Here is a 27176-nt window from a genome sequence, read left to right as displayed (position 1 = left end):
CTTTGGTTTGAATTTCCTCCTGTAGCTTGGAGTAGTTTGATCGTCTGAAGCTGCCCTCTCTCAACTCGTCATTCTCTGTCCAGCTTTGTTCCGTTGCTGGTGAGGAGCTGCATTCCTTTGGAGGAGGAGAGGTGCTCTGCTTTTTAGAGTTACCAGTTTTTCTGCTGTTTTTTTCCGCCATCTTTGTGGTTTTATCTACTTTTGGTCTTTGACGATGGTGTACAGATGGGTTTTTGGTGTGGATGTCCTTTGTTAGTTTTCCTTCTAACAGACAGGACCCTCAGCTGCAGGTCTGTTGGAGTTTGCTAGAGGTCCATCCAGACCCTGTTTGCCTGGGTACCAGCAGTGGTGGCTGCAGAACCACACATTTTCATGATCCGTGAATGCTGCTGTCTGATCATTCCTCTGGAAGTTTTGTCTCAGATGAGTACCCGGCCATGTGAGGTGTCAGTCTGCCCCTACTGGGGGGTGCCTCCCAGTTAGGCTGCTGAGGGGTCAGGGACCCACTTGAGGCAGTCTGCCTGTTCTCAGATCTCTAGCTGTGTGCTGGGAGAACCACTGTTCTCTTGAAAGCTGTCAGACAGGGACATTTAAGTCTACAGAGATTACTGCTGTCTTTTTGTTTGTGCCCTGCCCCCAGAGGTGGAGCCTACAGAGGCAGGCAGGCCTCCTTGACCTGTAGTGGGCTACACCCAGTTCGAGCTTCCCGGCTGCTTTGTTTAACTAGGTGAGCCTGGGCAATGGCGGGTGCCCCTCCTCCAGCCTCACTGCCGCCTTGCAGTTTGATCTGACTGCTGTGCTACCAATCAGCGAGACTCCATGGGCGTAGGACCCTCCGAGCCAGGTGCAGGATAATCTCCTGGTGCGCTGCTTTTTAAGCTCATTGGAAAAGCGCAGTATTCATGTGGGAGTGACCCAATTTTCCAGGTGCTGTCTGTCACCCCTTTGTTTGACTAGGAAAGGGAACTCCCTGACCGCTTGTGCTGCCCGAGTGAGGCAATGCCTTGCCCTGTTTTGGCTTGGGCAGGGTGCACTTCACCCACTGTCCTGTGCCCAACTGTCTGGCACTCCCTAGTGAGATGAACCCAGTACTTCAGATGGAAATGCAGAAATCACCTGTCCTCTGTGTCACTCATGCTGGGAGCTGTAGACCAGAGCTGTTCCTGTTCGGCCATCTTGGTTGTCCTCTTTTTTGTATTTTTAATAGAGACAGGGTGTTTTACCATGTTTCCCAGGCTGGTCTCAAACTCCCAAACTGAGGTGATAGGTCTGCTTCGGCCTCCTGGAGTGCTGGGATTACAGGTGTGAGCCACTGTGCCCAGCCTGCATTAGCTATTCTTTCTGATGCTCTCCCTCCCCCACACCCACCACAGGCCCCAAAGTGTGAGTTGTTCCTCCAGTGTGTTCATATGTTATCGTTGTTGAGCTTTCACTTATAAGTGAGGATATGTGGTATTTGGTTTTCTGTTCTGCGTTAGTTCGCTGAGGATGATGGGATCCACCTCCATCCATATCTTTGCAAAGCACATGATCTTGTTCCTTTTTATGGCTGCTTAGTATTGATTGTGTTTATGTACCACATTTTCTTTATCCAGTCTATCACTGATGGGCATTATGCACATTTAAATATTCCTGTGGATGTCTTGTCTTGGACATGTGAGCTAAATTTTATTGGGTATATACCTGACAGTTGGATCACTGGATCATAGGATAGGCATCTATTCAACCTCAGGAGACAGATCAGTCTTAGAAAGTATTTGTACCCATCTGATCTCCTGCCACGGGTGTATGAGAATGGCAGTTTCATCATATCCAGGCCAAAACTTACTATTTCCTGCCTTTTTTCATTTTCAGATTTTGACAGGTATGAAGTGCTGTTTTAATTTGCATTTTCCTGATGACTAATGACTCAATGCTTTTTCACATGTTTATTAGCCCTTTTTTTTTTTTTTTTTTGGTGACAGTCTCTCTGTTAGCCACGATGGTATGCAGTGGCATAATCTTGGCTCACTGCAACCTCTGACTCCCAGGCTCAAGTGATTCTCCTGCCTCAGTCTCCTGAGTAACTGGGACTATATAGGTGCCTGCTACCACACTTGGCTGATTTTTGTGTTTTTTGGAGAGAAGTGGTCTTACTATGTTAGCCAGGCTGCTCTTCAACTCCTGACTTCAAATGATCTACCTGCCTCGGCCTCCCAAAGTGTTGGGATTACAGGCATGAGCCACTGTGCCCGGCCTATTAGCTATTTTTTAATGAAGTGTCTCTTCAGGTCTTTTGCTCATTTTTCTATCAGGTGGTTGTCGTCCTCATTGCTTTGCAGGAGTTCTTTATTTCCTGGACCTAAGTTGTTTATGCAATAGGATATTGCAAACATATTTCCCTGCCCTTGGGATTGAAGGTCGTTATTTGTATTTGCTTTCTGTTGCTGCATTAAGAATTACCACAAACACAGCAGATAGAAACAGCCTACATGTATAGCTCTGTAGACTCAGTCTATCAGAGTGTGCCTAGGTTCTCTGCTCAAGGGATAATAAAGCTGGACTGAATTCTCACCCGGAGGATACAAGGAGCAAATGTCTAAGCTTTTTTTTGTTTTTGTTTTTTGAGAAGGAATATCCCTTTGTTGCCCAGGCTGGAGTACAGTGGCACAATCTTGACTCATTGCAACCTCCACCTCCCGGGTTGAAGTGATTCTCCTGCCTCAGCCTCCTGAGTGGCTGGGATTACAGGTATGCACCACCATGCCTGGCTAATCTTTGCATTTTTAGTAGAGATGGGGTTTCGCTATCTTAGGCTGGTATCAAACTCCTGAGCTTAAGTGATCCACTTTCCTCAGCCTCCCCTAGTGCTGGGATTATAGCCAAGCTCTTTCTTGTCACTTGCAGGGTTCTGTTCCTTGCAGCCAACAACCATGGTCCCTGTTGCCTTGCTGGTCATCAGTTGGGGCGGCAATTAGCACTTTAATGCTACCCATGTTCCTTTGCATACAGCACCCTCCATCTGCTAAACCAGCAAAGGGACTTCAAATCCTTCCCACACTTTGAGATTTTGGCCACTTCAGTCTCTGAGCCCTTGGCTCAGGCAAGTACGCCAGGCCCCCCAGCTAACCTCCTTTTGGATTAGCTCAAAGTCAACTGATTAGTAACCTTAATTACATCAGCGAAATCCCTTTTGCTTCCACATAAGGTAACATAATCACAGGAATCCCATCAGCTTCAGCTCACTCTAGAGCATCAATTGGGCTGTCAGTCAAGAAAAATGATGAGACAGGTCTCAATCATTTTAGGAGGTTTATTTGCCAAAGTTAAGGATGTGTGCCCAGGAGACAAGTCTATGCCTTTCCTGAAGATGATTGTGAAGGCTCCAAATTGAGAGAGGATATTAAGAAGCACACAATTTTCATGTAAGAGCTGGCAAGGGAAAAAGTCATTTGTGCCTTTGGCTCAGTCAATCTGCATTTTTTACATAAGGTGACAGATAATTGGGGCAGAGGAAAAATACAGGGAATCTACATGTTTACATAAGATAAGACAAAATGGGGCAGGGAACAATCAGATACACATTTGTTCCTGGTGGGCCCTGGGTGACTGCACCTTTGAAGATGAGCTATCAGTTTACATTGCCATGGTGACATTTTAACAGAAAGACCTTAGGGTTAGGGATCTTGGAGCTCATAATTTCTTCATGGGTAAAATACGTAAGAGGCTTGTAGCTCTTAATCTTGTCACCATCTTATTTAGGAACGAAAAGGGGAGACAGGTTTCCGTGACCCAGTTCCCAGCTTGACTTTTCCCTTTGGCTGAATGAGTTTGGGGTTCCAAGATTTATTTTGAGAGATGGAGTCTTGCTACGTCACCCAGGCTCGAAGTGAAATTGTGCGATCTTGGCTCACTACAACCTCTACCTCCCAGGTTCAAGCGATTCTCCTGCCTCAGCTTCCCAAGTAGCTGGGACTACAGGCTTGTGTCACCATGCCCAGCTAATTTTTGTATTTTTTATCTTTTTATTTTTACTTAATTTTTTATAGAGATGGGGTTTCACTATATCTTGGCCAGGCTAGTCTTGAACTCCTGACCTCAGATGATCTGCCTGCCTCAGCCTCTGAAAGTGCTAGGATTACAGGCATGAGCCACTGCACCCTGCCTTGTTTTGTTCAAGACAGGGTCCCACTCTGTGACACAGGCCTGGAGTACAGTGGCATGATCATAGCTCATTGCAGCCTTGACCTCCTGAGCTCAAGCAGTCCTCTTGCTTCAGCCTCACAGGTAGCTAGGAGCACAGGCCTCCATGCCTGACGTAATTTTTAAAACCTTTTTGCAGAAATGGGGTCTTGCTATATTGTCCAGGCTGGTCTCAAACTCCAGGCCTCAAGTGGTCCTCCTGTCTTGGACTCTCAAACTCTGGGATTACAGGCATGAGCCACCATGCCTGGCTGGATCTGGATGTATTTTGATAGGAATTGCTGACAAATCAGGTGTGTGAGGTGTGAAAGGAAGGACTGAAAGCCAACTCCAGTTTCTGGCCTACTCACTGCAGTTACTCAGGGACTCTGGGAGGGGAAGATGGGAGGTGGAACAAGTTTGAGAGCAGGACTAGGAGCTCCCTTTGGAAATATGAAATTTGAGAGGTTGAGATGCCAGGCAGCAGTGTCAAGCGAGCTATGAAAATACAGGTCAGTAGTTGAGAAGAACAGGGATTACCCGTGTGAATTTGGGGATCAATAGGTTGTGGCCTTAAGTTAAAAGCAGGAGGCTGAAGCCAGGCGCAGTGGCTCACACCTGTAATCCGAGTGCTTTGGCAGGCCGAGGCAGGTGGATTGGTGGATTGGTGGATTGCCTGAGCTCAGGAGTTAGAGACCAGCCTGGCCAACATGGTGAAACCCTGTCTCTACTAAAATACACACCCATACAAAACTATCTCGGTGTGGTGGCCTTCACCTGCAGCCCCGTCTACTCCAGAGGCTGAGGCATGAGAATCGCTTGAAGGCAGGAGGTGAAGGTTGTAGGGAGCTGAGACTGCATCACTGCACTGCAGTCTGGGTGACAGACTATCACCCCCCAAAAAAGGCAGGAGGGGAATGTGGAGGGTGTATATGGAAAAAACTGAGTTAGGATACTGTAGGTTATGCTGCAATAACAAACACCCCCAAAGGATACTGTTTTCACATAATAAATTTGTTCATTGCTTGAGGTATCCATTCAATACAGGCCAGCTTGGGGGGCTTTGGGCACTGTGGCTCCCCTGGGAGGAGGCTGGTGGAGGGTCTCTCCACATGAGCTTGGTGATCATCACCCACAGCAGAGGGAAGGGAAGGTAGATCTCACACGAGCCTTCTGAGCTCACACCTGGAATGAACAATAGATCACTTCCTTTCAAATGTCATTGGCCAAACCAGGATGCCTGACTACTAACCTCACAGGGTGCTTAGAAAACCGGAGGTATCAACAAATGGCACTTGTGAATCATACAAAAGGCATAACCTATGCTTGAAGCTTTCTGCAGATCATTCACTCAAATACTTGAGGGTGAACTGCTCTGCCAGGAAGTTATTCTAGGAGCTGAGAGGGCAGCACAGAGTAAGGTGAAGTCCTCTCTAACTCCCACTTAGCTATCTGGGAATACAGCAGTGCGTGTGGTGGTTTCAGACAGAATGACCAGGGAAAAACCTCCCTGTGACGAGTTGAACAGAGGGTGAAGAGGATTCCATAGGGACAAGTGTTTAGGTCAGCATCACCTTGAGCCTGGGACATGCTGGGTCTGGGGAGTAGGAGATGGTCGTGGTGGGCAGGAACCGGGGCCACCTAACACCAGTGGGCTGCAGTAATGGGGTAATGTTTCAGTCCAACCCTGCAGGCAGCTTTGAGTTTTCAGCACAGGGAATGACCTCTGATTCTATTTTTTTTTGAGATGGAGTCTTGCTCGGTTACTCAGGCTGGAGTGCAGTGCACCATCTTGGCTCAGTGCAACTTCCATGTCCCAAGTTCAAGTGATTCTCATGCCCCAGCCTCCCGAGTAGCTGCGACTTACAGGTGTGTGCCAGCACACCTGGCTAGTTTTTGTATTTTTAGTAGAGACAGGGTTTCGCCATGTTGGCCAGGCTGGTCTCAAACGCCTGACCTCAGGTGATCCACCTGCCTCGGCCTCCCAAAGTGTGCTGGGATTACAGGTGTGAGCCACTGCCCCCAGCCTCTGATTCTATTTTACAAACATCACTGGCTACAGTGGAATATAACTGTGATAAGAGAATGAATTATTGATACATACAACACTGTGGACGAATCTCAAAAAGATTATGCTGAGTAAGAGAGGCCAGACGGGACTGTTTGCACACTATGCAATGTGATTTACATGACATCCGGGAATAGGCCAACTCCTCCATGGTGACAGAAATCAGACAGCAGCTGCCCTGCTGAGTTCAGAGTGGGAATTAGCTGGAAAGGGGCGGCAGGGAACATTCTCGGGTGGAGGATGTTGTGTTTGGTGAGGAAGTCACAAGCATATGTTATGTACATATGACATATACATACCTATACCTATTTAAAATACGGCTTATGGGGTGGGCGCATTGGCTTATGCCTGTAATCCCAGTACTTTTAGAGGCAGAGGTGGGAGGATTGTGTGAGACCAGGAGCTCGAGACCAGCCTGGGCAACATGGCAAAACCCCAAGTCCACTAAAAATACAAAAAATTAGCCCGGCGTGGTGGTGTGTGCCTGTAATCCCAGCTACTCAGGAGGCTGAGATGGGAGGATCGCTTGAGCCTGGAAGTTGATAGCACCATTGCACTCCAGGCTGAGTTACAGGAGTAAGACTGTCTTAATACACACATACATATACACACATGCATATACATGTGTATATATATATAGTGCTTATGTGTTTGCATGTTAAATATACATCGTATGGAGGCATATGTGTGCATCTAAAATATGTGGCTGCTTATGGGGAAATAAAGGTAGGGGGATAGGGCAGAGATCAGCAGAAGGCTTTTAGCGTGTCTCAGCAGATGCTCACGGTGACCTAGAAGAGGGCGTGGCAGCAGAGATGGAGTGATGTAGATGGGTGTGGGTGGAGAAGTGTGTAGGGTTTTTTTTTTTTTTTCCTTCAAATAGAGTCTCACTCTGTTACTGAGGCTGGAGTGCAGTGGTGCAATTTCAGCTCACTGCAACGTTCACCTCCCGGGTTCAAGCAATTGTGTCACCTCTGCCTCCCAAGTGCCTGAGATTACAGGCGTCCACCACCATGCCTGGCTAATTTTTGTGTTTTTAATAGAGATGGGGTTTCACCACATTGGACAGGTTGGTCTCTTAACTCCTGACCTCAGCTGATCCACCTGCCTCGGCCTCCTAAAGTGCTGGGATTACAGGTGTGAGCCACCCTGCCTGGCCAAGTTAGTTTCTTTTTACGGCTGTTGTAACCCATGACCATGGACTTGGTGGCTTAGTGGAAGTTTGTTCCCCAGCAATTCTGGAGGCGAGAAGGCTGGAATTGCGTTGTGGGCGGGGCCCTCCTTTCTGTGAAGACCCCTTCTTTGGCTTCCTGTGGTTTCTGCCAGTCCTGGGCATTTCTCAGTGCAAGGATGTGTGGCTCCGGGTTCTGTCTCTTTACCAAGACTTGGTCATCTCTATTTCCTCAGGGTCTGTCTCTTTTACGGAGCCTTGGTCATCTCTATTTCCATGTTCTCCCTTATTAGAAGGGCTCTGGGCATTAGATGGAGGACCCACTCTAATTTAGTATGACTTGACCTTAATGTAACTATATCTACAAAGACCTATTTACCTATTTCCAAATAAGGCAAAATTCTGAGGTTCTGGTAGGACCTGGATCTTATGGGGATATTCATCAACACATGACAGGTATTGGATGTAGAGCAGATGGGACTTGCTGATGTGTTGGGTGTTGTGGGAAGTGGGTGAAGGCAGAAGAGTCAGGTATGGCTCAGGTGTGAGCTTGAAATGCTGGGTGGAGGCGCCTGTAGCATCATGAGAGACTGAAGGAGCAGGGTGGGGGAGGCCTCAGGGTTTCTGCTTGAGCCATGTTACATCTGAGATGCCTATGAGATACCTGCATGGGAGAGTCTCAAGTGTATGGGCAGTGTTGAAAGCAGCAGATGAAACTGGGAAAGGATGTAGACAGAGAAGGGGCCAAACACCCAGCCTTCAGCCCTTAACTTTGAGAGGTTTCCAAATAGAGGGAGACACGGAAGTACAGCAGCCTTTGTGATCCTTCAAACAGAAACAAATAGTCAAAGAAAAAAGGCAGGTAAGGCCCGCCGTGGTGACTCACGCCTGTGATCCCAGTACTTTGGGAGGCCGAGGTGGGTGGATCACCGGAGGTCAGAAGTTCAAGACCCGACTCGTCAACATGGCAAAGCCCTGTCTCTACTAAAAAACAAAAATTAGCCAGGCGTGATGGCATGTGCCTGTAATCGGGAGGGCTGAAGCACAAGAATCGCTCGAACCGGGAGGTGGAGGTTGCAGTGAGCTGAGATGGTGCCTACTGCACTCCAGCCTGGGTGACAGATTCAGTCGTAATTTTTTTTTTTAAGACATTGCACTTGCACTGCAGAGAAATCAAAATTACTTTCCATGTGTTCATGTATCTTGATGAAGCAGCCTACTCGAATTCACCTAACTCATTTCATGCAGAACAGGGAAACACTTCTGGTTTTCAAAGAATGAAAAAGCTGTTACGGCTACTCAGGGGCTGAAGCAGGAAAACTGCTTGAACCCGGGAGACAGAGGTAGCCGTGAGCCAAGATTGCTAAGCTGCACTCCAGCCTGGGTGACAGTGAGATTCTGTCTCAAAAAAAAAAAAAAAAATTAAGATATTCAGTCTCAGAACATTTTGAGCCTTGGGTGGATTGGGATGTTGCTTTTGCTCTTCCTCCTCAGGGTTAAGTAACCACAGGAGGGACACTTAGGGAAAGCCCCTCTTCAGAGAACACAGGATTCTCCTGGCACAGGATACAGGGGTGTCCTAGATTTCTGCTACTATGAACCCTTGTCCTTGGAGGCAGTCTGTGTCCTTGGAGGCAGTCTCTGGGATGCTCTTCAGGGATGAGGGCAAGCTGAGATCTCATGATCCAAGGAGGCTTGCTTTTTTTTTTTTTTTTTTAAGTTTTGCTTTGTCACACAAGCTGGACTGCAGTGGTGTGATTATGGTTCACTGCAGCCTCAATCTCCCAAACTCAGCCTCACAAGTACCTGGGACTACAGGCATGTACCACCACACCTAGCTGTTTACTTATTATTTTGTAGAGATGGAGTCTCACTATGTTGTCCAGGTTGGTCTTGAACTTCTGGGCTCAAGCAATCCTGCCTTGGTCTCCTAAAGTGCTGGGATTACAGATGTGAGCCACTGCACCCTACCCCAAGGAGGCTTTTGAGATCCAGATAAACTCCCGTCCCCTGGTTCTAGTCCTGGTTCAGGGTTTGTAGCCACCTGAGCTGGGTTGTCTACACATGGCAGAGGCTTGGAAGACCAACATGTCACCCCCATCCACAGAGCAGCTGCTCCCAACCAGACATGAGGCACATGCAGCCATCACTGAGACACAGTGGGTCAGGGTCTTGGCTCTGAGCTGTAACAGCTGAGGGCATAGGGTCTAGTTGGTGTTTTCACAGCCAGCCTGTCAGGGAAATCTCGTGGATGGCGGTGGGATAATTATGCTTTTTCACCAGGAGAGAGGGAGAGGAGCCTAACAGCAAGTGATTGTTACTTAGTTCATTCACTGAATTATTCATTAACTTAACTGAGTGTCAATTACGTTCTGGCAATGGTGAATAAAACCAACACGGTCCCCTCCCTCTCCAGTCCTCTGGGTGATGCCGGGGTGTGGTCAAGTGTACAGCCCACCAAGGAACTGAGCTGGGTGGGTTTTTAGTGTCACTCTGGGATACTAGGAGCTGAGGAAGCAAGCTGGCCGGGCTGAAGGCATGGAGAGCTGCTGCCACCCAGACAGCCTCACCAGAGTTGGAGGAGGGTGGCGGAGGGACGCAGGGTTGCCAACCTCTGGTGACTGGGTTTTACCACACTCAGTGCCTCTGTCACCCACGGTGATGCAGATGTTCGCGAGGCAGAAGGTGGCCTCCCTGAGCTGCAGGCTGCACTTGTGTCCCGGGGTGACAGCTTGGCAGGTCACTGCAGGGGGACTGACAAATTCCAAAGCCTGTGCACACAGGACTCACCTTACTGTTTCCCAGAACTCCTGGTTCCATAAAAAGCAAGAACACGGAGTAATATTGTTCCTTTTTAGGAGAAAAGGCGGGAAACGGAACAGGCAGACCTGGCAGGTGGGCGTCTCATGGAGAAGGACGTCCGCGACATAAAATGAATATTAGAAGAAACTAGTTTTTTTCCTAGAAAAGGCATGTCTTCGTTGAGCTGCTCATCTCTCTGTGCCCATAATACCTTGGGGAGTGAGTCAGGTGTCCTAGGGGGGCAGTGGTGAGGCTGGGATACAGCAGTCTCGATTCCCCCCAACCCCAACCCCACAACACGCTGTCCTTGCACTTGAGTCTACCATCCAGTGCCGTGTGGTTTTGAGCACGTTTCACCACCTCTCTAGGCCTCAGATTCCTTCCAGCATTGCTGTAAGTCTTGTAACTGCTTTGAAGGGTAAACACGAAGGGCTTAGTAGCCCAGGATCTGACACACAGTAAGTGCTCAATAAATAAAAATAATCATTAGCAATATAGGGTGTCCTGAAATAAGTCTATGGGCCTTTGTCTGCCGCGGTGGAATGATTTAATGGGAGTATCCAGTCTCCACACTAAGGGGATGGGACTGACCATCCATTGAGCACTTACTGTATGCTTGATGCTCCATTGCCTCATTTGTTCCTCCCGACAACCCCATGAGGTGAGTGATGCTGTTGGTCCCATCTGACAAACAGGCGTCGAAGGATAGCGTCCCTGCTCGAGCCATTCTCCATGTCGTTCTTGAGTCTCTCAGCTGCTTTTAGGGTTGTTTGGTTTCTATGTATTTACCTTCTCCAAGGCTCAGTTCCCCCATTGGGGAAAATGGGGGTGGAGAACTCCTGCCTCGTGGGACTGAGGGTTTTAAATAAGAAAAGGTGGCCAGCGGCTCACTGGTGGCTTCACTGTCAGAGATGTTTCTGGCTCCTGGGTTGTGCCCCAGGCATCTTGCCATGGACCAGGATCGGGGTCAGAGCAGAGAAAGTGGAAGAATGAGCTAGGGGAAGAGTGTGAGGCATTGAACAACAGCTGTGTTCGCAGATGTGAGAAGACCCTTCAGAAACGCTCGCTTAGAGACAAACGATGTTCTGAGCACTCTATACATCTTACTCATTTAATACAATGACCAGCAGGAAGGTCGCTTTCCAGATTGAAGACACTGAGGCCCGGAGACCTTGATAGACAAGGCTCAGCTCCCATAGCCAGGTGGGGGCTCAGCCAGGCCTTGGTAGGAGACCCCCACCTCATGCCCTTGACTCCCTTGCCACAGTCAGTACCTGTTGTTTTTTGAGACAGTCTCTGTTGCCCAGGCTGGAGTACAATGGCATGCTCTTGGCTCACTGTAACCTCTGCCTCCCAGGTTCAAGCAATTCTCCTGCCTTAGCCTCCTAACTAGCTAGGATTACAAATGTGCATCGCCTTGCCTGGTTAACTTTTGTATTTTGAGTAGACACGGGGTTTCACCATGTTGGCCAGGCTGGTTTCCAACTCCTGACCTCAGGTGATCTGCCTACCTCTGCTTTCCAAAGGTGTTGGGGTTACAGGTGTGAGCCATCACGTCCAGCTACTCAGAGCCTTTTCATGCGTGGGCTTGCAAGGGGTTCCGTTCTTTCATCTGATTTTTCTGGTCTGAACATAATGTTTGAGAGGGTGGCCCTGGGGAATTGTGAAGTGCTGGCTGTGTCATCAGAGGGAAACCCCCTTTGCAGGGGGCTGGCTTCATGGAGGAGTCCTGCCACCTCCCCAGGGTACTTAATCGACCTCCCCATGGCTGGCAGCACATCAGAAGTCACGTGGTCCAGCCCTGTCTTGGGTGGTAACTCCCATCTATTCTGTGTGATCAAAAAGTTGACCTCTTGCCATAAGCTGCTGAAGAGGCCTGTGATAAATGTTACCCTTGTTTGACTTAAAATCTCCAGCAAACTTGGTTGGCCGTCCCAACTGGTGTCAGACCCAGTTAACAGCACAGGATAGGAAAACAATTCCACGTTTCTTTCACCATCCTCCTAGCTGCCCTTTAACTCAGTGGTCAGGGCTAAGATTTTGGGATGGAAAAGCTTGGGTTTGAATCGGCAGTAATGCTGCGTCAAAGCTGTGGGCATGTGGGCAAGCTTCTTGCCCCTCTGGGCTTCAATCTCATCTGAGAAATCGGGGTGATGACTAAGGATTTCACTGTGGTAAAATACACGTAACATAAACTCTCATCTTAACTATCTTGTAAGGGTGCTGTTGTGTGGTATTCGGTACATTGAAGTCATTATGCAGCTGACACTGTCGTCCATCTCCAGAACTACTCCATCTTCCCAAACAGAAACTCTACACCCATTAAACACGAACTTCTTATCTCCCTTCCCTCCAACCCCTGGCACTCTATCTTCTCTCCCTTTGAGTTTGATTCTTCTAGGAAGTGCCATAAGTGTAATCATACAGAATCGCCCATTCTTTGTGACTGGTTTATTTCAGTCAGCATAATGTCCTCGCATTAGTCGGTTCTCACGTTGCTCTAAAGAACTGCCTGAGGCCGGGCGTGGTGGCTCCACACCTGTAATCTCAGCACTTCGGGAGGCCATGGTGGGTGGATCACCTGAGGTCAGGAGTTGCACAGCAGTTTGATCAACATGGTGAAACCCTGTCTCTACTAAATACAAAAAATTAGCTGGACATGGTGGCATGCACCTGTAATCCCAGCTACTCAGGAGGCTGAGGCAGGAGAATCGTTTGAACCCAGCAGGTGGAGGTTGCAGTGAGCTGAGATTGTGCCACTGCACTCCAGCCTGGGCAACAGTGAGACTCAGTCTCAAAACCCCAACTACCTGAGACTGGGTAATTCATAAAGAAAAGAGATGTGATTGACCACAGTTCTGCAGGCTGTACAGGAAGCATGGCCAGAAGGCCTCAGGAAACTTAAAATCATGGCAGAAGTCGAAGGGGAAGCAGGCACATCTCCTCATGGTGGAGTTGGGAGAAACAGCAAAGCGGGAGGTGCTACACACTTCTAAATGACCAGATCTTGTGAGAACTCTTGCTATCGCAGGAATAGCAAGGGGGAAATCTGCTCCCATGATCCAATCACCTCCCTCCCCCAACACTGGGCATTACAATTCAACCTGAGATTTGGGTAGGCACACAGAGCCAAACCATACCAGTCCTCAAGGCTTATCCATGTGTCAGCATTCCCTTAATTTTTAAGGCTGAGCACTCCTCCCTTGTGTGGAAAGAGCCGGTGTTGTTGACCCATTCATCAGGATAATTTTTAGGACGAGAGGCTATGTCCTGTTTTTGCTGCAGAAAATGTAATCTAAATCCTTTAGGATAACCTCAAACTGTGAATTCTTTTTTTCCTTCAACTTCTAGGTTCAGAGGTGCAGGTTTGTTACGTGGGTAAATTGGGTGTCTCGGGGGTTTGGTGTACGGATTATTTTGTCACCCAGGTAATAAGCCTACTCCCTGATAGGTGGTTTTACAACCTACAAGGAGGCCCCAGTGTCTGTTGTTGCCTTCTTTGTGTCCATGTGTACTTGATGTTTAGCTTCTGCTTGTGAGAACATGTATTTGGTTTTCTGTTCCTGCATTAATTCTCTTAGGATAACAGCCTCTAGTTGCATTCATGTTGCTGCACACGAAGTGATTGTTTTTTTATGGCTGCATAGTATTCCATGGTACCACATTTTCTATGTGCCATATTTTCTTTATCCAATCCATTGATGGGAACCTAGCTTGATTCCTTCTTTGCTGTTATAAATTCTTTAGGCGCCCTCAGCAGCATCACAGATGACACATGTCTCCCAATACTGCAGTTTGTTACAGGTATTTGAAACACCTTTCCTAATTGCCCCTCCCCAGGCCTCTCTCACTCTTTGTGGATCCCAGGGCTCATTGTAGGGCTGGCATGGAGCAGGGGTGGTAGGGGGCGTGGAACACCTGCTGCTATGATGCTGGCCACACTGCCTCCCTCAGCCAACCACTGGTGGCTGCTTTTGAGGAGTCACTGGATGCCTGTGTTAGCCCTGGGGTTGGCACTTAAAGGGTGACATCTAGGAGGAGCATTAGTTCCCTGCCTTTTCTGGTTTCCCAAGGCTGCCTGCATTCCCTGGCTGTGAAGGCCCTTCCACCATCTTCTAAGCCAGCAGGGTGGCATCTTCAAGTCTCTCATACCGTCCCTTGTCTCCCTCCTTCCACCATCACGTCTCCTCTCCTGACTCTTCCAAGGACTCTTCTGATGCCACTGGGCTGCTTAGATGATCGGCATCTCCCCATCTCCAGATCCTCCAGTTATTCCCATCTGCAAAGGCCCTTGCACCATGTGTATTGCTTCCTGGAGCTGCTGCCATGAGTGACCATAAGATGGTGGCTCAAAACAAACAAATGTATTTCTACTTCTGGAGGCCAGAGTCTGAATTCCAGGTGTTGGCAGTGCTGGCTCCTCCTGGGGCCTCTGAGGGCGGGTGCCCCGTGCCCCTCTCCTGGCCTCTCATGGTTGCCGGCACTCCTGGACGCACCTTGGGTTGTAGCTGCCACACCCCAGTCCCTGCCTGTCTTCACAAGCTGTTTTCCCTCTGTGTCCAGATTTCCCCCTCCTGGCAGGGACACCAGTCATTGGATTGGCACTCACTCAAATGCAGTGTGACCTCATCTTGATGACATTTGCAAAGACCCTGTGTCCAAGTAAGGCCACACTCAGGTTCTAGGCAGGCATGAGTTTTGGGGGACACTGTTCAACCCCCTGCCCCTTGTAAGGTCATACATTCACAGGTTTCGGGGATTTGGGTGTGGGTGTGTTTGGGGCCATTGTTGGGTCTGTCACAGATGGCATGTCACAGATGTATGCAGACTCTAGGAGGAACAGTCCGTGTGGAGAATCCAGGCTGCCTCGGCCTGTCAGTCAGTCATCAAGGTTCACAGAGGTCCCGCTTCACACACAATGATGCCTCAATTACCCATCACTTACATGCACATCGGAAAGAATCCTCAGAATCTTCAGCTATAGATGTGGGGCATTAGTGCAGGCTTTGAGGCCACTCTCAGGGCAAGTTTCTATGACAGCCCCCCACATCCCTGCCCCTTCATAGCAGATTTTAGGGTTCGGTTTTGTTTTGAGACAGGGGCTTGCTTTGTTGCTCAGGCTAGAATACAGTGATGTGATCACAGCTCATGGCAGCCTCTGCCTCCTAGGCTCAAGCGATCCTCCCATCTCAGTCTCCTGAGGAGCTGAGACACAGGCATGTGCAACCACACCTGGCTAGTTGTGTGTGTGTGTGTGTGTGTATACATGTGGTAGTGTTTTTTTGTAGAGATGGAATTGTTACTGTGTTGACTAGGCTGGTCTCAAATTCCTGGGCTCAATTGATCCAACCCACCTTGGCCTCCAAAAGTGCTGGGATTGCAGGTGTGAGCCACTGCACCCAGCCAATACTTTTTAAAGCACTGTCTGCCACGGGAGAGGTCACCAGGAGCAGAGCAGGGCAGGAGTCCTACGGAGGATTGTGGTCGAGTGAGTGATCCAAACCAATGTTAAAGGTCGCAGTGGGTGCTGCGTGGAGAGGAGCCTGAATGGCAGTGTGATGGCACGGGGGGTGACTGGGGAGGACAGTGTGGCACCCACATCATGAGAGGCAATGGCAGCTTTGACCATGGTGGTGGCGAGGCGTGGAGGGTGCTGGAAGCAGTCGGATCTAGATCTATTTCAGGGGTGGAGCCAAGGGCAGTAGTGCACCTTACCTGTCTTGCTCACTGCTGTGTGCCGGGCAACCGGTACACAGTAGGTGCTTGTTTCTTATGGAAGTGAATAAATAGGAACCTGGTCAATTACGAGGTAGGGGACAGGAAGAGGCAAGGACTGGTGGCCTCCACAGCTGCTAAGATGGAACCTCTACTTCCTGAGCTTGTGGAGTCACGGGTAGGAGCACTTTTGGGGCAGAAAACAAAAGATGCCTTTTAGTTTGGTCTGAGATGCTCGTGAAGTGATGCAAATGGAGTGTTGGTTAGGCAGTCAGAGATGAGGCTGACATAGGTTTGGGAGTTGGGTCCACAGAGCTCTGTTGCCCAATACGGGAAGACACCAGTCATACAGGACACTGAGTCCTTGAGATGCAGCTCGTCTGAGCAGAGCTGTGCAGTGCATAAAATAACACACCAGTTTGGCAGACTTAGTACCCAAAAATGGAAAATACATCAGTAAATTTCAAAAGGATTGCATGTTGAAATGGCAATGTCTTGGATGTATTGGGTTAAATGAAATAAACTATTACAATTATCACCTGCGTTTTAAAAATATTTTTAATGGGGCTACTAGAATTTGTTTTTGTGAAACAGGATCTCACTTTGTTGCCCAGGCTGGAATGTAGTGCTATGATCACTGCTCACTGCAGACTTGAACTCCTTGGGCTCAAGCGATCTACCTGTCCCGGCTTCCTGAGTAGCTGGGAAGACAGGAGCATGCTACCATATGTGGCTAATTTAAAAAAAAACAAACTGGGCCGGGCACGGTGGCTCACTGCTGTAATCCCAGCACTTTGTGAGGCCGAGACGGGCGGATCACGAGGTTTAGGAAATCGAGACCATCCTGGCTAACATGGTGAAACCCCATCCCTACTTAAAAAAAAAAAAAAAAAAAAAAATTAGCCAGGTATGGAGGCATTTGCCTGTAGGTCCCAGCTACCTGGGAGGCTGAGGCAGGAGAATGGCGTGAACCCAGAAGGCAGAGGTTGCAGTGAGCTGAGATTGGTGCCACTGCACTCCAGCCTGGGCAACAGAGCAAGACTGTGTCTCAAAAAAAAGAAAAAAAAAAACAAAAAAACAAAACAAATCAAAAAACCTTGTTAGAGACAGGGATTTGCTATGCTGCCCAGGCTGGTCTTGAATACCTGGCCTCAAGCTGTCCTCCTGTTTCGGCCTCCCAAAGTGCTGGGATTACAGGCCTGAGCCACGGCACCTGGCTGAAAATTTTAAATGGCATACATGGTTCACATGGTATTTCAGCTGGACAGCGCTGATGGAGGTGGCATTGGGAGGGTCACTTAGGATGGTGCAGGACAGGAGCAGCAGCCTGAAGACTGCCTTGACGTCCCTCTGCATTCCCCTAAGTGCGGCCTCCTGACAATGCCCATGGCAACGCAGCTGTGGGGTGCCTGGCATGGTGCCCACATCACCCCCACCCCCAGACAGAAATGGTTACACACTGCCTCCATCTGTGACAGCCCACAGCAGCCTTTGCGCAGCCGGGCTCTAAGGGCCACCTGCAACAATGCCCTTCATGCGGCCCTGGTGGGAACTTACTTTATGCCTGGATTCTCATCCCAGGAGCCTTTCTTTTCTCTGTTACCATAACTGGGTTAAAAATGTTGACTATTTTGTTGCAGGGTCTGAGTATTTAAGCCAGTGTAAATTATTTGGGAGGTGTGGGGGCAGTGTAGAGTTTCTTTTCATCCTTTAGGTCTCAGCTTAAAAGTCACTTTAGCCAGCCAGGTGTGGTGGCTCACACATGTAATCCCAGCACTTTTGGAGGCTGAGATGGGTGGATCACTTGAGGCCTGAGTTCGAGACAAGCCTAACCAACATGGAAAAACCCTGTCTCTACTAAAACATAAAACTTTAGCCAGGAGTGCTGGCCCATGCATGTAATCACAGCTACTCAGGAGGCTTGAGGCAGGAGAATTGCTTGAACCCGGGAGGCGGAGGTTGTGGTGAGCGGAGATGGCACCTTTGCACTCCAGCCTGGGCAACAAGAGTAAAAAACTGTCTCCAAAAAAAAAAAAAGCCACTTCAGCCAAGGGGACCCCTTGACCTTAGCCCCATGGCTCTCCACTGGCCCCCCCTCCCCCCAGGGGACTTCTGGCCATGTCTGGACATCTGTCTAACTAAAGGGGTGCCCCTGGCGTCTAACAGGTGGAGGCATCCTACAATGTACGGGACAGCCCCCCACAACAGAATCACCCAGTCCCCAATGACAGCAGTGCCTAGGCTGTTGAACGTAGATTCTTGGTTGGGACCAAGAATCTCTAATTCCTGTCACTCTTTTGCAATATTTACTGTGGTCTGAAATTATCCGGATGGTTGACTTCTTAAAAATCTGTCTGCTTCATGTCCACTGTGACTCCAACAGTACACCTTACCTGTCTTACTGCTGTATGCCAAGCACCTGGTATACAGTAGCCGCCTAATAATTGTTTCTTCTAGGAGTGAATACATAGGTACCTGTAATGAGGAGTGTTTTCTGTATGAAATTTTAATGCTGCATTGCCAGTTTATCCAAATCTGCCTAATATAATTAACTCAAAATGAGATTCTGTTCCATTTCAATTCAGTTGATCCACGTGTATTAAGTTCACCTCAATCTCCAGTTGTTGAAAAAGAACTGAGACAGAGACCATCCACTGAAGTATCTAATTTATAAAATGTCACAATTTTTGTCATTGTAAAGAGGTTTATCTCAACCAGGTTGTAACAAAATTTCCACAGCTTATTCCAAAAGAAAATTTTAATACAAGAGATCTTAAAAAATTAAATTTGTTTAAAAATCCTATTATGTAAACCTTAACATAAGAGGGTAGTTAAGATAATACTACAGGTTTCAGGGCATTTCCACAGACTTCTAGACCTTATGTACACACAGACTATCAGACTCTAGATATGCGGCCTGCTTACCCCTAAGAGGGCTCACTGGGAGCCGATCATGGGCGCCCCCTAGTGGGGTTACCATCGCTCCTCCATTCAAAAAAGACTTGCTTCTCTAAGAAGTCGGTGTCAGGTGAGTAAGCGTTCTACCTGACGGCTAAGCCAGGGATGAAGAGAGGCCAACATTCTTCTTAGGATGAGTCCTGGATAATAAAAATTCCAATTAGCTCTACCCCCATCCCCTTCACTCTGGGAAATTAATGGTCTCTGGGGTCACTGAGCGTTTAGTAGCTCTGGGTGCAAATGTACGATCCACCATTGTGTGTGCTTCTGTCCTCAGTCCCAATTTTTGCAAGGGCATCCTCTGTCTTTCCTACACTGACAGTGAATGAGTGGTGGTTCCCCTTGCCGTTCATGGAGACCAGCGGCAGAGCTGAGAAAACTTGAGGGGAAGTGGGGGAAGCCTGGGTGAGTGGTTTTCCGGTTAGGATGGGAAAACATTTATGCACCAGTAAGAACTAAATCCCTGGGCCTTAAACCACCAGTGAATCTAGAATCTTCTGCCAGCAGGGCTGCTCCTTAATGTCATAGGCTCAACTATCTTATTAAGGAAGCCAGATTTCTTTTTCACTTCTCTGTAGAAACTAGCTGTAAGGAAGGATACGCAACTTGGTTGCTGGGATTTAGAAGTAACTGTCTACTCCATGACATAATTCAGAGTATCCAAATCGGGCCCATAAGATGGCAATGGCTCGTGGCTAGAGTGAGGAATACCGGAGATGACTGATCGAGGTACATTTCAACAACCATAGGATGAACCGCAGGATCGGGTCTGCCTACAGCCTGGAGACCCTGGATGGCTACACCCTTACTCCTATTGACCAAGGAGCTGAAGCTTTATTTTGGAAACATAATCAAGATTGTGTATTAGAAAAACATGAAGATGAACTTTTTTGGCACAGAAATGAGATAAAATATACAGTGCTACAACTGCAAAATTAGCACGGAAGCCAATCTAAAAACAGCAAATATTTAACAGTAGCTTTAATGAATTAATGCACAATATTTTGAAAAATGTTTATGATGGACCTTGCTCATAAGCAGATGCCTGCCTTGAAGAAACACTCCACGTCTGCCGTGATTCCGAGCGAAATGCCAAGGCAGAGTCAAGACAATCATTACCTTTAGGGCTGAAACCTGGGCATGAGGCTGCTCCTTCCGGGATGCCTCCTAACCAGTCTGATGTACTGGGGAAGGAGGAGTGAGGTGTGGGGTCTTCCTCAAGTCCCAGGAGCTGAAAACCCAGCCCTTCCTTTGCCATCAGTTCTGTGCCAAGGCTGGAAGATGCTGCTGGAGTGCAGGGCTTCCCCCGTGTGGGCGCTGCAGCTCACACAGGAGCTTGGTGGAGGAATGAAGGATGGATTCTGGGGGTAGACGGAGGGGAGGGAGCTCACTGGGAGCCCAGAGAACATGGCTGGACCTCCCTGTGAGGAGCCAGATGGTGTCGCAGCCCCATGGGGGCTTGAGCACGTGGAGCAGGAAGGCCGAGGCCTGGAACCCCAAGAACTGGTCCTCAGGGTTGGCAAAATGTCCCATGCAGAACCAAGAGAGGCAGCCACTGCTGGCCTGGGCCACAGAGCCCTGCCTCAGGCTGTTAGGATATAAGCCGCCTCCAGAAGGCAGAGCCTGCTGTCCATCAACCAGGCAGGCTGGTGGGCTTCACTCCTGTTTCCAACCCCGGATTGTGATCACTGGCCCCAGTGCTTGTTAGTTGCATCAGCTATAGCCATGCTATCAATCCACCTGGTGTAAACGATTTTCAGGAGCCTCTGGTTTTTAAAGCACAATACTGCCTGCCATGGTTCTAAGAAATTACATGGTTATCAAAATTGATCTTAATAAGCTCCAAAGTATGAAGCAGGGCCAAGGGCTGTGATCAGACCCAGTCCACATCCCTCCCCTTCCTCTTCCTAGATCTTGCAAGATGGTACCCTCGTTTACAACTCCACTGGATGATCCCTTTTATAGCCAGCAGCTCCCTAGATGCAACTGGTGACTGGATGTGAAGATGGCGACCACCGTAGACTGTAAGAGCCTCTTCCCTGAAAGTGTCTTCCTCCACCAGGGCCTGCCAGTAGAGAAATGCAGGGGGCTTTGAACCCCAGCTCCATACTCTAAAATGCCTTGCCAGCAACGTGATTGGAGCATACTGCTAAGTGGGAATCAAAGAAGCTGGAATTTCACACTGATTGCAGGAAGAGTGGCTGAGAAGGTTCTGTCTCAGATCAGGAGTGGATGGTTGGGCTAGGTTTCTAGCAGCCTTTAAACTCCCTCCCTTAGAAGCTTTTGTAGTCTCTCTCTCAAGGAGAGACACCTCTGCCCAGCCCTACCGTTCCTGAGTCGTCTTTCATCTGGGGGAGAAAAAAAAAAGATGTGAAAGATGGAACCTGGTGTTGTTTCAGCACAGCAGGCCATGAAGAGAGGAGGATTCGGTGTGGATTCTTCCTCCCAGCAAAGGGTGGTCCCAGGAATCCAAGGCCCTTGAGAGGTGGGCCACCCTTGTTCCTCTCTGAGTAGGGGAGGGGGCTTCTGTTCTCAGATGTTGACTTTGAAAACCTCCGAGTAATCTTGGAAGAAGACAGATGTGAGGTGCAAGCAATCCTTTCCTCAGGGGTGTCTTCGCCACTCATGGATAAGGTCGTGGCTTAGCCAGCCCTCAGAATTGAATCCAGGCTGACGGGCAGATGACACATTTCCAGGGTGTGGAATTTGGGCACCAGGTTCCAGCCACAATTCTGCTAGGCCTGGGTGTTTCTGCCCCATTACTCCAGGAACTGGGAACCCTGCCAGTTGTTTGTTGCCTGAAGTTCATCCCACCACACTAGAGAGCAGGACGTGGTTCCTCTGAGCAGCAAGATGGACCCAATCATTGCAGAACATTCTATGGGATTCCAAAGGGAAGGCTTCGGGGAGTTGCTGTCATGTGCCGGCCACCAGCATTTTTTGAGTGAGAATGAGAGGAGATGGTCTGGATCTGAGAGATTATGACTTGACTCTACAGTCTGTGCATGATCATGGGAGAGGTACCAGGAGCAGGCATCTGGGGATGGTCCCCATGTGGCTCCTAGGAACATGCTCTCCTCATTTTGGAGAGCAGACGAGGTTTTTTTGTGAATAATTCAGCATTATAAAAGTGGGAGGCAGTTTCTCCCACCGGTTCAATACCAGCTGAGAGCATACTTGTTTCTCACGGGTTAGTACCTCTCAGCAATGGGGGACTCTGTTGCATTGTTACCATGTGCAGAATGTCCAAGGTGCTTCCTGGTGGGGTATCTGGAGAGAGCAAGACCCAATTCACATCCTGTGCTTCGGGGGCAGGTGTCAGAAAAGGTGCAGGTCATAAGCGTGGGCCCAGAGGAATGTCACAGATAGGGGGAGGTTCCTTTATCCAACAGAGAACAGGGAGATGACCTCCAGGGTAGGTGCCTGGGCCAGGGAGGCACTCCTGAGACAGTCTCTGAACTGGCATCAAACACCTACTTTAAAATGACCGATGTGGCATAAACCCAACCTGAGGGGTCATGAGATAAAGCAGATTGAGCTTTTAGACGTTCCCTGCCTCAGTCCGTTAGGGCTCTCTATTTAGAGTTGCCAGTTACGTGAGCTGATGTGCACTCTGGCCCTGGAATTTCAGATAAAGCATGTGTATTGCAGCAATGTTGGCAGGTGAGTGGGAGGGAGACCAAGTTGCCTTTACAGGATGTCTCCGGTCCTCCACACTCGCAAACTGACTGCAGGGTCCGCACCTCCATACATGCTCCGGCTCATTTGGTCTCACAGGGGCAGGGCTTACCTGGCCCCAGGTCCCCTTGGAAGTCATGTAGGCTGCCTCGGTTTCTCTGGGGGGGGGGCGGGGGGGTGCTGTGTGTGAGTGATCTCAGCCTTCCTTAAAGGCCACGAACAATCTTCCTTGTTGCTACGAGGGGAAGGCACAGTATAAACCTTCCAGATGATTCTCCAGAGATGTCCTCGAGCCTAGGAGATGCTCCATGCTCACCTGGGCAGTTCACATTTTAAGCCACTGAGTTGAAGCAGTTCCAGGACAAGCCCATGGCTTGCCATCGAACCGTCACCTTCCACCTGCTTTTGTCCTCAGGTTCTGCTGTGTCTCTGCCTCAGATTAAGGCGGAACACACAAACTTCACGACATCCTTCCTAGTTAGTTTACCCTAGAAATGCAAACTGCCTCAACTTTGCTGAGCATCTGAGGACGGCTCTTGCCCTGTGAGGTGCTCTGATGTGAGCTCACTGGAGGAGGAGCCCTGGGGGTTGCCCAGCTGCTGGTCCCCATCCTCCTCTCCACCTGCCAAGGCCCCTGTACTCTGAGAGCCACCCTGACATAGGAGGAACAGAGGACTCTGTCTCAGGGGATGCAGAGTTCTGTTATCAAGGACAATGTGGGGGGCAGACGGGATGGAAAATGTTTTTAGTGGAGAGAGACATGATCTGTTCAGTGTCCACACTGGGTCCAACTTCATAGACATGGAGCCTGGTTTGAAAACCATGGAACCTTCTGCAGTGGTTCCCTGACCCAAGTCTCATGACCGTAGGGCCAATCCTACTTTGGACATGCAGGATGACGCCGGGTTACTAGGTTGCTGCTGATGGCTGGGCCAGATGTCTGAGTCCCCCCACTCCAAGCCTGGCGAGGGCCTAGGTGGCCTCAGGCTACGGAGGGCACTGGTCCTTCGTGAAGCCAGCCATGGGGGAGGTGGGGGAAGTTCTCTGAACTCAAGTTGCACATCACCAATGGCTCCTTGCCAAGGCCACAGGAATATCCCTCTGGAAAAGTGAGCTGTGACAGTGCCAGGTGTCTAATGACTGTTGGTGGAAAATGCAATGAAAGGAACCAGGCCCCCACCTCCCCCCTCAAAGCCAGCCATCCCTAGGTTAGGCCAGGTAATAACCTTAAAAAGCAAAAGGAGAGGCTCATAGTCATTCTAGTTCCCATGTGGGAAAGAGTGGAGAGGCTGGCTCTGCATGAACCTTCCTATATAGGGGATCACCTTTGCATCTCAACCATGGGGCACCCAGCCTGACCTGGTGCCCACCCTCCTGCCAGCCCTGAACTACAGGAAGGTGAAGGAACAGCCCTTGCAGCCCAGGGCAGACCCCAGAAGCAGAAGGACTGTGTGTCCCAGTCTCTCCAGTGAGGTGCTGCCTTGCTCTCCCGGGTCACGGGACCATGCGGCTCGAAGACTGATTAGTTTAATCGGGGTGTTGCGTAACTGTTGGGAATCGTGTGCTCTCAGGGTCACCAGGTGGACGTGGTTGTCACACTGAGATGACAGGGCAGTGGCTGGGGTGGAGGCAGCTGGCGCGACGCATAGGGCCCGTGGCTGGGGTTCTGTCGAGGTCAGAGGTCGCCGCTCTGGGGCTCCACGTTGCGGGTCTCCCGGGGCTGACCCCGGGACAGTTTGGGGAAGCGGGAAGCTGCTTTGGGCCGGCTGTTGTTCACAGGCTCTCCGGGCGGGGTGATGTCGCTGAAAGAGCAGGGAGAGAATCCAGTTAAGTCTGGGGATGAAAAGCAAATGACCACAGGTCAGAAAGGGGAGCCAGGTGTGTGGGCAGGAGGGATCTGATTGGCAACTGTGACTTGGTCATTGGAGCTGCCTCTAACTGGTGCCACCTGAAGAAATGAGAAACCCGTATTGTCACGTAAACTTTCCATTTTTTTTTTTTTTTTTTTTTTAACAGCACTCCGAGGCTCCAACCAAGCTTGGCTGTGAGTCTGAGCTAGCTCATGGTACCACCGTTCTGGTCTACATTTTAAGGCTATGAAAGAATGTTCTAGGCACAGCTTTCTTCCCCACATTTTCCTTGATTTTCCAGCAAAGGTACGCTTCTAAGTCCAGGGCGACTTTGGAGAACACTACATAAAGCCACACAAGATGTGCAGCAAAGCACAGGAGACGGACTTCCTGTGGAATTAGTCCTAAGAAAATAATCAGGCCCTAGGCCCGGGGCTAGTTAAAAGGTTGTTTGGCATGGTATTGTGTTTAAGAGCCAGGAACAGTGGAAGATAACACCAAGAGGGGGACACTGATCCTGGTTCTGAAGCAACACGAACACACAGTGTGTGTGGGTCCCAGGGCACGGGTCTGGGTTGTGGGAGGCCCTCGGCACATTTTTAGGGGATAGGGTAGAGGCTGGGAGGCTTCACCCTGAGAGCAGAGGGTGCTCAGTAGGAAGTCCTGTGATGTGGTTGCATTTTTTCAAAACTGTATTTTCTGGGGACAGTCTCAACTCTTGCCCAGGTTTTACAGTGCAATCGTGTAATGATAGCTTGCTGCAGCCTCGACCTCCTGGGCTCAAGTGATCCTCTCACCTCAGCCTCCTGAGCAGCTGGGACTATAGGTACTAGCCACCATACCTGGGTAATTTTTTGTAGAGATGGGGTCTTGCTCTTGCCCAGGCTGGTCTCAAGTGATCCTCCTACTCAGCCTCCTAAAGTGCTGGGATTACAGGTGTGAGCCACTGTGCCTGGCCAATCCTTAACCATACCTGTAAAGTCCCTTTTGCCAGATAAGGGGACACATAAATTCTGGGGCTAGGAATGTTCTTACTCTGCCTACTATAGGCTATTTGAATAGGAAGTAAATACCTCACTGGGATAAAATGCTTTAAAACAAGACAAAAACCTAACAGGATCGATGTCCACTCCTGTGTCCGGAGCACCTCTGTGCTGCTGTGGCTTTCTGGATGTAAGTCCTGGATCCACTGGACCCTACAAGGGAAGACAGGACTGTGTCCACAGCTAGCTCCGCCCTATCTGTGGTTCAGAAAGGACCAAAGATGCCAAGTGAATGTCAGATCAGGAACATCCACCCCCAGCTGTACCCAAGCCCAGTTTCACAAATCATGTGAGTTCAGAAGAGACTTGCATTCAGAAAGAAATCATTCCCCTAGAGGGTCCCTGCAGGGTTCCCTGAAATAGCCCAGCATCTTCATGTATCTCAGGAGTGAATCTCTTTACAATGATCTACTTTGCGTTGCACCTTTCCAGGGACATGGCCACTGTGTGAGTGAGATCCCTCGTTTCAAGTTTGACACCCTGATAAGCTAACAAAATGAAGACCCCTTTTAATGATTGTCTTTTCCTGTAAGTCAAGTTGTGCTTTGCCTTCTGTGCATGGATGAAAAAGAAACATTTGACCTTGAACAAAGCCGGAGCTGCTCTGAATCGTCTCTGAGCCCAACCAGCCTGGTGTGTGCTGTGCTTTCCTCCTTTAGGTGGGTGTCTGGCTGCAGGCCCAAAGCAAACATCCTCTCTCCAAAGGATGGACCCCCCTTACGAAGAGCCTCTTTATCCCTGAATGCTCCTTAGAGGATGGTTCAAAGACGCTGGAAGGAGGTCTTTGCTCGCAGCATAGGGGGACTGGTACAGGAAGGCTTGGATGTAAAAGTCAGTTTAAAGCCATGCCCTCACAACCCCCTCCTGTCATGCTCTTCAGATCCGGGGTCTGAGCAGCCACTCTTAGCCTGCAACCACCACCATCATTCAGCACAGCCAGGATGAGCCCTGCCCTGCAATGACCAGAGCCTGGGGAGGGGCCCTGGAGGTAACGGGCTCTGAGAGTGCCTGGGAGAGGCCAGTGCCTTGTTGGTTGGGAGAGGAGAGGTAGCAGTCGGTGGGGCGACTGTTATGAAGGGGTAGGGAGAGGACAGAGCTCAGAGGCACGTGTCTCTGTCCAGTCCTGCTGTGGGCAGTGCTGTCTGACCCTTGGTTTCCTTGTCTGTCATTTGGGGATGACAACCATAAGCATATCCTAGTACTGTGGTAAGGATTCAAGGGCTACCTAAAGCCACCAACTAGCTGTGTTTCCGTAGGCAAATGCCTGCCCTCTGAGCCTTGGACAGAAAAAAGGTGGGGTGGTTTTAAGCATCATGGGGATCAAGTGCCTAGAGAGACAATGGGCAACAGTGAACCTTCAAACACATGACCTGTGTCACCACCATGCTGGGCTGGGCATGAATGGGTGCAGAAGTGGCCTCAGGTTTGGAAAGCCACATTGTCATTGAGGATGGGGAGGGCAGACACTGGACAGATGGCAGTGGTGGATCACAGTGGATGCCCCAATGAGAGGGAACTCAGGTTATTCTGAGCAGGGCACAGAGGGCTTCCTGGAGGAGGCAGAGGTGTGGAGGGTGAGCAAAAGTGAGCTGAGGGTCACTGTATGAAGGGCCCTCTAGATGTGAAAATGAAAACAGGTGAAGGTGGCAGGCCCATGGGGAGGGGGTGGACTTGTAGCCGGGCAGACCCGGCCCAGCTGCTTCCCCTTCCTGGAAGGCAGGGTTAGCTCG

The 27176-nt window shown here is 49.5% G+C and overlaps 2 protein-coding genes across 6 annotated transcripts in view; both read right to left on the bottom strand.

Moving 5' to 3' along the window:
* Nucleotides 1-18569: 18569 nt before the first annotated feature.
* Nucleotides 18570-27176, bottom strand: part of SNX29 (sorting nexin 29) — a 592115-nt gene continuing 583508 nt past the window's right edge. For 2 of the 5 annotated variants that reach the window (XM_024349767.2, XM_024349766.3), the window contains exon 21: nt 18570-24355. In XM_024349767.2, the coding sequence (XP_024205535.1) occupies nt 24229-24355 (127 nt within the window). In that variant the 3' untranslated portion in view covers nt 18570-24228. The remainder of the gene's footprint in view (nt 24356-27176) is intronic. The other 3 variants (XR_010152279.1, XR_010152278.1, XR_010152276.1) reach the window with 2 other exon arrangements.
* LOC104002528 (uncharacterized) lies at nt 19840-22934 on the bottom strand. Its single transcript, XM_063797576.1, is given in 7 exon segments — nt 19840-20084; nt 20087-20327; nt 20329-20532; nt 20804-20940; nt 21203-21223; nt 22666-22711; nt 22870-22934. Coding segments are annotated over 7 exon segments (756 nt in total). The 3' UTR covers nt 19840-20042.

The sequence above is a fragment of the Pan troglodytes genome, chromosome 18 (assembly GCF_028858775.2).
Source record: "Pan troglodytes isolate AG18354 chromosome 18, NHGRI_mPanTro3-v2.0_pri, whole genome shotgun sequence".
Classification (NCBI taxonomy): Eukaryota; Metazoa; Chordata; class Mammalia; order Primates; family Hominidae; genus Pan; species Pan troglodytes.
Note: the sequence above shows the minus strand (reverse complement) of the source record. Positions and strands in the feature narration are given on the sequence as shown.